This window comes from Prenolepis imparis, unplaced genomic scaffold, assembly GCF_030444845.1.
Source record: "Prenolepis imparis isolate NDT839.2.m4 unplaced genomic scaffold, iyPreImpa1.0 SCAF_752, whole genome shotgun sequence".
Lineage (NCBI taxonomy): Eukaryota > Metazoa > Arthropoda > Insecta > Hymenoptera > Formicidae > Prenolepis > Prenolepis imparis.
In genome coordinates, this window is record NW_028141910.1 from 1 (window position 1) to 8,941 (window position 8,941).

At 43.9% G+C, this 8,941-nt stretch overlaps 2 protein-coding genes across 2 annotated transcripts; both read right to left on the minus strand.

The window, feature by feature from the left end:
• Positions 1-4,655: 4,655 nt before the first annotated feature.
• LOC145948838 (uncharacterized) lies at positions 4,656-5,400 on the minus strand. The gene has a single exon (XM_083058392.1). The coding sequence runs from the start codon at positions 5,337-5,339 to the stop codon at positions 4,656-4,658; it is 684 nt and encodes a 227-aa protein (XP_082914518.1). The 5' UTR covers positions 5,340-5,400.
• A 1,866-nt stretch (positions 5,401-7,266) lies between these two features.
• LOC145948839 (uncharacterized) lies at positions 7,267-8,184 on the minus strand (the record flags this gene model as incomplete). Its single annotated transcript, XM_083058393.1, has 1 exon — positions 7,267-8,184. A coding segment is annotated over one exon (918 nt), but the record flags the coding sequence as incomplete, so codon positions are not given.
• Positions 8,185-8,941: the final 757 nt, after the last annotated feature.

An 8,941-nucleotide genomic window follows, 5' to 3' on the forward strand; every position in this document is an offset into this window, starting at 1 on the left:
ATCGTGTTCACGGCACGCCGCGTCCAATGGGTTGATACCTCGATCGCCTCTGGCTAATCGCCTGGCTAATCGCTTTTGTAGTCGCGTGCCCGGACCGCAAAACTGATAGCCGGGGATATGGAATTCGATCGGAAGTGCGTTTATCGCCTGATTTAATAGGCCTCTACCTATTTTCGTTGACATTCGCTGCAATCTTTTATCATCGGTGCTGGACCGTCAATGTGCGTTCGCTGCCACGGTCGATTGTAATGTTCGAAACAGCGGCGATAAGTTTGAACCTCCAAATCCGCCTTTATATGTTCCGGAAGCTTGTCCCACACGCAGTGAACGTAATTGCCGCACATTCGCAATAAAACTGTTTTCGACACAAATTGTAGCTGTTCGGCGCTCAAATTACAAATATCGTAAGGGCTTGATAGCAAGACAAACATTTTTTCGTTACTGAGCAATTCGCAGTTCCGCGCAGCTATAAATAGGCAGACGTTCGATCCAGTCAGGAGTGTGAACATGAATTTCGTGCGACAACCTTTCGCGATACGGGTGACGAATTACGACGCCAGATTACGATCGATGGGGGACAACGCGGAGATGCGTAGACACGGTACGATACTGCCGACTACTATACGCGCGATCGTTTGCGGCCCCTCGAATTGCGGTAAAACTAACGTGTTGATTAGTTTGATAGAAAGCCCGCACGGCGTCCGCTTTGAAAACGTGTACGTGTACTCAAAGTCACTGCAACAGCCAAAATATCAGTATCTGGAGAATTTGTTGACGTCGATCGATGAAATCGGCTATTTTACATTCTCCAATAACAGTGACGTCATTCCACCGAGCGAAGCATGTCCAAACTCGATTTTCGTTTTCGATGACGTGGCGTGTGACAAACAAAATACGATAAGAGAATACTTTTCAATGGGACGCCACTCGAACGTCGACTGCTTCTATCTCTGTCAGACATACGCAAGAATACCGAAACATCTTATACGCGACAACGCAAACCTGCTAATCTTGTTTAAACAGGATGGTACCAACTTGAAACATGTGTACAATGATCACGTGAATACTGACATGTCATACGAGGATTTCAGTGAATTATGTCGTACTTGTTGGCAGCAAAAGTATGGATTTCTAGTGATAGATAAGGATAGCTCGCTTACGAACGGCCGATACAGAAACGGATTTAACGTGTTCGCGATACCGCAAAACAATTAGTCGTTGCCGATGTTCTGTCGAGAGAGGTGAAACACGAGCGTTCGACACTCTACCGACATGGCTGAGAACGATAATATTCGCGAGCGTGAAAAGATAGCGAAGGAGATTGCGAAAACTAGTGAATCAATCCGCAAGAAACATCGCGCTTTGAAGACCGGTAAGATCGATGACGATATCGCGGTCAAGACCCATTTTAGACCTATTATTGAGCCGCTACAAAAGATTGTCGACAACTCGATCGCGGTGAAAAACGAGCCGGAAAGTACCGCAAAGATTAAAATCTTACCCATCAAGCGGTACAAGGAGGAGGAGGAAGAGGAGGAAGAGGAGAAGGATGATGCGACACCGAAAAAGAGGAAACGGTCAAACCCGAATCGCTCATCGACACAGCGTACATCGAATGCTTTACTGGATGAACCGATGATAAGCTCTACACCGTTTGCGACAACGAGAATCGTACAGCCTATGATACCCGAAACACTCGCAAACGAAAATGTTTTCGAAACCTCGGGCAGCACGCTTGAAACATCGTTTGTTCGAAACACATTACAAACGCTGGAAGGTCAAGAAATGTTGCGAAAGCACTTGGGACCACTGGGACAAGAGTACATGAGCACTCTCCTCGGTGGTGACAAAGAAAGGAAAATCGATCACGTGTACGGTGTCTATTTCGACAAGGATGAAATGCGTCTCGGTAACAAACGATTCGACATTGACAAATATGACTCTATAATTATAGACGAAGTGAGGTACATTGGTACACCAGGATTATACGAATTGATCTTCAAGAGAATTCCCGATGATGACATTTACACGGAGGATGATATGCGTAAATACAAGAGTATATTATTGGCGACGAACGCGCATAAACGCAATTATGACACACAAGGCCAATTACGAAGCAACAGGGGATACAAGTACAAACATATAATCGCACCATTGATATCGATTGAAAAGAAAAAATCTGGAAAGGGAGTATTCATGCCTCACGCGATGGCGCTAACCGACAATAAGATCGATTATATACACTGGGATGACCCCAACGAGCTAGTGGATCGGGTACGATTGCTGGACGCTTCGCGCCGAGCTGGCCACAACGCTCACGACAATGAGATCCTGTCGATCATCGAGGAACTTCGCGAAGCAGGCATTATTATAAATTGAATGGTGTCTCAACAAATCTAATCAGTCGATCAGCGTCACTCATCGGTGGAAAAAAAAAAAAATGCCTATCAACAAATTTGGATTATTCGAACCAAGAAATGATGCAACCGGCACGAGCGGTTCTTGGGATAGATTGGTGAAAAGTTACGTGCACGAAAACGCTCTATGTCGTGTCGCTACAGACTATGACGCAAGGTCGCGGAAGATTCGTCGTGTAGCGCAACCTGAGGCTGACACCGATGCCGTCAACAAACTGTATGTGGAATCCTGCGTTAAAAGATTGATGAATCAACAGAAAGAATCAGATGAGAAGCTGACTTCGTTCGAGAAGGATGTGCGGGCAATACAGATTGTGATAAACGAACTTCAACGCGCGGCTAACGCTAACTCAGAAACGGCTATCAACCTGAATGAGCAGCAGTGAACGGGTTAGGAGCGGCTATCGAACGGTTATCGAACATTTACGAAGGGTTATCGAACGGCTACGAACAATTATCGAACAGCTACGAAGGATTATCGAACTGCTATCTAACTACAATGAGTGGTAGTGAACGGCCTAGCAACAGCTGCGAACGAGGCTATGAACGGCCTAGCAACAGCGAACGAGGCTACCAACAACTCAAGCAGGGCTGCGAACGAGGCTACGAACAAGTCTTTAAAGGCTACATGCAAGGCTACAAACAACTCAAGCAGGGCTGCGAACGGGTCAGTAACGGCTGCGAACGGGTCAGGAAAGGCTACGAACGGGTTAGAAACGACTGTGAACAAGGCAGCGAACGAATCAAGAACGATTTTCGAATGGGTCAAGAACGGAAGTAAACAACACAAGAACGACTCAGGAACGGCTACGAACGGGTCAGGAACGGCTACGAACGGGTCAGGAACGGCTACGAACGGCTCAAGAACGGGTCAGGAACGGCTACGAACGGGTCAGGAACGGCTCAAGAACGGGTCAGGAACGGCTCAAGAACGGGTCAGGAACGGCTCAAGAACGGGTCAGGAACGGCTACGAACGGGTCAGGAACGGCTACGAACGGCTCAAGAACGGGTCAGGAACGGCTATTGAAGAACGACAAACGAAAATGAATCATAAAACGAGCGGCAAACGGCGATCGAGAAAAACCGACGAAGCGATGAAACAACATAGTTTGGAGAAACGGCAGTTGGTGAACGAACTGCACGCGCCGGCAAGGAAAAATTTTCCCCGAAGACACGTCATAGTGCGGGGATACGATGACCTGTGGCAAGCTGACATCGTCGAGATGCGTCCGTACTCTCGTTTCAACAGAGGTTACCACTACATACTCACCGTCATCGATGTGTTGAGCAAGTACGCGTGGGCCATACCACTCAAGAGTAAAGCTGGAAGCGAGACGGCTGACGCTATCGCCGAGATAATTCGAGATAGCAAGAGATGTCCGAGAAACATGCAAACCGATATGGGGAAAGAATTTTATAACGCCGACGTGCAACGGCTTATACGGAAACATAACATCAATCACTATTCTACATATTCGGTATTGAAGGCATCGGTTGTGGAGCGATTCAATCGCACGCTGAAGAACGACATGTGGAAGATGTTTACGTTGAACGGAACTTACAAGTGGATCGACGCGTTGGCGGAACTCGTATCGGATTACAACGCGCGCAAGCATCGAACGATCGGCATGCGACCCGTCGACGTCACCCCCGCGATCGCTGATAAACTTTTAAAAACGGTATATAGTAACATAAAGATTGCCGCTCCGGCAAAGTTCAAAGTAGGTGACCCGGTACGCGTTAGCAAGTACAAGAAACTTTTCGAGAAGGGTTACACACCAAATTGGACAACCGAAGTGTTTAAAATTGTTAAAGTGCAGCGTACTAATCCCGTAACCTATCTACTCGAGGACTATCGCAAAACATCTGTCGCTGGAGCGTTTTACGAGCACGAGTTGCATAGCGCGAATTATCCGGACGTATATCTCGTGGAGAAAGTACTGCGCAGGAGGGGTGACGAGGTTTACGTAAAATGGCTGGGATTTGACAATTCGCACAACTCTTGGATACATAAGGACAATGCAATTTAATTCATACAAATTGTATTTATTAATTACTCAAAAATTAAAAAATATATAATGTGTACAACAAATAAAAGTATTTGAAATATTACAATATACATGAAATATGTGAAATACAAAATCTTTATTAATACATCCTTTCCGTTCCAATATATGAAATACATACACATATGTTACATAACATTATATCGCACATACATTATATTACATTATATTTTATAAGGGTATCTGATAATGTCCCCATGGTAATGTGTCGGTCGAATCAGGTATGATATACCGCTTATCGTCGTACGGACTTAGAGCAATTTTTGTCTCGCAGATGGTGTATACTTCATGCAATTTCGACCTAATACATGACTGACTACGTGTCATTTCAATCTCGTCGTTCAGGCACCGCGTATAATCGTCGAATGTTATCGTTCTCGCGACAACGTTACTTTTGACACCTTTAACCTTTTTTGTATCTTTCTTACCATCCACTCGCAAAGCGTACATTTTTGCTCTGAGCCCGACGAATTCGGTCATTATTGCACCGTTATTCTCGTCTTTCATCAAGCCTGGCACCTTTTTGTTTGCATGCGCTATACCGTACGCGTTGTCAATTGGATAATCGCTCGTATCGAATCTAGCGATATCGTGTTTCATATTTTCATACACGTCTTCGCATTTAATATGGTATATTAAACTGTCGGTGTCAGTGTACATTATTCGGCATCTTTCACGATAGAGCGGTGACATGTACTCGTAGTGAAATTCGTACAGACACACTTTCGATATGTCGAGTATACACATACCAACATAGATTGGTTTGTTAAATTTTACTTCGAGTTTACGTAATTCTACGGCAATTAAATTTTCCGAAAAGATGCTTCTACTGTGAAAATTTGGTTTAGCAATCATCGCCTCTGCACCGTATCGTCCGTCCCACTTTGTCAATAATTTTACATCTACATGATTTCGAACGTTTTCCATCGTTTTGCCAAATACCGCGTTGTTCATCAATTTGTACAAATTTTTCTCAAAATCATTTTTCGCATGTGTTCTAAATTTTGTATTTAGTTCAATGTAATCGCGGAGCCATGCGGATTGAGTGAATTGTAATACGCGATGTATTTTTGTAACGCGAAGGCCGTGACGCGTGCACTGTTGCAGGTTGCGGTAGTGTATGACATAACGCTTCTTATCATATAGCGTTGCGAGAAGCTTATCTTCCCGCTTGCCGGGCGGCTTGTCGCGCGTCGGGCAAAACGGTAGGTCAGTGTGCATGTCGTGAAGATGTTGCGGATATTCTAAATCTACTTCGAGGATATAGCCTGTAGGTGAATCGAGCGCTATTGACGAGATGTCAAAATTAGATACATCGTCGACCCATCGAAAATCGGCATAAGGTAGTGGTTGACACATTGCCCATCCATACAAATTATTTACATCTAAATACATTAAATATGATGATGGTTTCGACGGATCATACGATTGCATGTACTTGTTATTAGCATGGGCGTATCTTCCTGAACATTGACTTAGACCACCGCGTATACCTCGTTCAATAAACATAACCATATCGATATCGGTAAGCAGTTCGAAATTTACGCGTGTATGTTTTAGCATCGCGTCCCATGTATACCCAGGAAGAGTATAATAATACGCAGGATCGAGTCCGTAACTCGCGATGCAAGTGTCGCGAAAGTTTTCAAATATATCTGCCAACAACAAGACATCAGTTTTTAAGTACAGATCGCTGTATTCACCCAAGGTTTGAATGGAGAACTGCTGCCACACGTTGACGGCATGTGCGTAGTCGTTCTCGGATACAGTGTCACTGGTTAAAGAACTGTAAAACGATTCGCGTGGTGGTAAACGCGTGTCCTGCAGCCTGTCCACGCAGTCAATGTACTCGTACGGAAAGACACCTTTTCGCGTTAATAATTCAAAATTGTTGGTGGATAATGCGGAAAAATTGGAACGCAAAATTTTTAACTTATCCTTATTCAAAAAAGATGCCAATTTGTCAAGACTAGCACTGAGAAATTTGTATGAATCGATGAATCGTAATTTCACGAAAGTTTTCCAATCTTTGTCGTCGTCGGTACTATTGACAGTCTTCGTAAATGAAATGTATTTTTCTTTTGTTATTGGAAGCACATCTACGCGTCCTTTATACGCGGTAGCTATTTCTTTTATGATGAAATGTGCGTCATAGCCGGATAGATTATGGAAAACTACAGGAATGACATAAGAGTCTTTGTAGTTTAGATTACAGTTTGAGTGCGCGGAACCCCTGTATCGCCCGGTCAGATGACAATGATCGCGTACGCGTGTATCATCCGGCCCAAACGGTTTTTCGCATATATGACAATGCGTGGCGCTATGAAATTTTTCCCATTCATCTTGCGTTAATTTTGTCATGGGGACATTATCAGACAAAATACCCTTTACACGATGCGCTAAATTTTTAAGTTCTTCGGCGAACCATGAAACGCAATCGATACTACGGCGAGAATTATACGCGGATAACGAGTTGTCGTACGAACATTGCACGTAATACCCAACGCTAAATACCTCGTGATGTTGGGAGTATGACGCATGTTCCGGCGTCTTCTTCAGCACACACTCCAAGTCGGCGTACACCACGAAGGGAAATCGCTCCTTTCTGTTGTAGTTGTCGAAGTCGAGCCACTTGTCTTTATCGCTTGGTAATCGGATAGCGCAGTCGTTCATTTCTCGACAGTCCGCAATGTGAGCCTCCAATTTTTCGCTCAAATTAAAGAAGTGCAAGCATCTGTGAAAAAAAAAATTACAATTTTATTTACAATTTTATTTAAAATTATTATATAGTTTGCAATAAATATACATACCGATCGCAGATATATTTTTGACCATTGTGTTTGCTCAGTTGCGTGCTGACAAGCCGAGATAGATTTTTTATATACGCGAAATGCCCAACGCTGTCGTCCTCCTCCACATACAGCATATTTACATGTTTTTCTCTCTTCCGATCGGTGAGCTGTATCGGAAGAATAGATAATTCCTTCTTCCTCTCAATGCCGTAGACGTTGATTGAGATGTTATTTGCCAGTTCAAACTTTTTAATTTGGTTTAACGTCATCGGAAACTCAATGTCCTGAAGATTTAACACTGTCGTATAGTGTGGATATGACGATGTTCTCTCACTATATTTTGCAACTGGATGCAGAGCGGCCACCACTGACCATGCGAAACATGCATTGTCTTTAGACTGCACGTTCACCACTGCTCTCTTCGTCACAATTTCTCGCGGCAAGTTTAAATAACACCCAGCACGCATAGGATTGCACTTGTTGACGTTGACCGTAAGATCAAGGATTCGTGACAATGCCCATCCGCTATCACGTTCCTGAAACTCTTCGAGAGACGCCAATGTGGATTCGATGACATGCCGCTCATACCACTCGTGTAAATCGGACGTGCGAAAGAGTTCATAATTTCGCGTGTTAATGCTTTTGTTGGAGCGCATATCACCTGTCACAAACTCACCGTTGAACACGGTATTTACTTTTGCACAGTTGTGTATTTTTATAACATCTTGCACTTGCTCGAGAACTACACTACTAGCGTCTTCCAAAAATTGTCGCGGTTCGATATAGTCTGCGTTAATCACCGCACCTGTCAATATCCGATTTTCGAACGCGGTATCGATCTCTCGCCAAACGAGTCTTCCCGTGTTATTATCGCCACTGTAATTACCACCACTGGGTATAAACTGTCTCTGCAATCGAGTCTTTGCACCCTCGAGTCGCGCGATTCTAGCAACCAAAGATTGTCTATATCCAATCGAGAGTCGCGGACGCTTGACACGACTGCGTTCTTCGAGCAAATTGATAAATTCCTCGCAGAGCAGCGCCCATTCAAAATATTCGCCCAAGGTGGTGACTTGGCGGGACCGCTCCAACAGGTCGCGTTCGTTCTGCTCGATGTTTTCCATTATTTCTTTTATTCACTATTATACCACTAACACTTCTAATACAAGAAAGTAACCACTAAACTTTTTTCACCGCTGCATCTATGCGCTTTCAAATCGTACTATGGTTTGACGCGCTCTCATCCTCCTTATATATATTTCACCTAATTCTATCTTCTTTTCTAACATTTGGCGTATCTCAAAAGATAGTTTCCCGAGATATCGGTTTTATGGATAGAGGAGTAAGGACACAAGCTGCCGAACGTTGGCGCCGATACGTTGCATTCTTCCTTAAAAAATATTAAGGAAGATGTTTCGCTCTCGTTTTTATGGGAGATTTTCCGCGAGGGTACAAGCTGCCGAACGTCAACGCAAATAGGTAGAGGCCTATTAAATCACGTTTAGACATGTTCGTCGCAGCGTCGGCTTAAAATCTTCATTCCTTTCCTAATGATAAAATGTCCATAAAATGAAAAACATAGTTTTAATGAACTCTAGAACGCTCCGTTGACGAGCAGCCGGACATCGGCGCTTCCGTAATAAAATTATATTAACGAGGGTACAA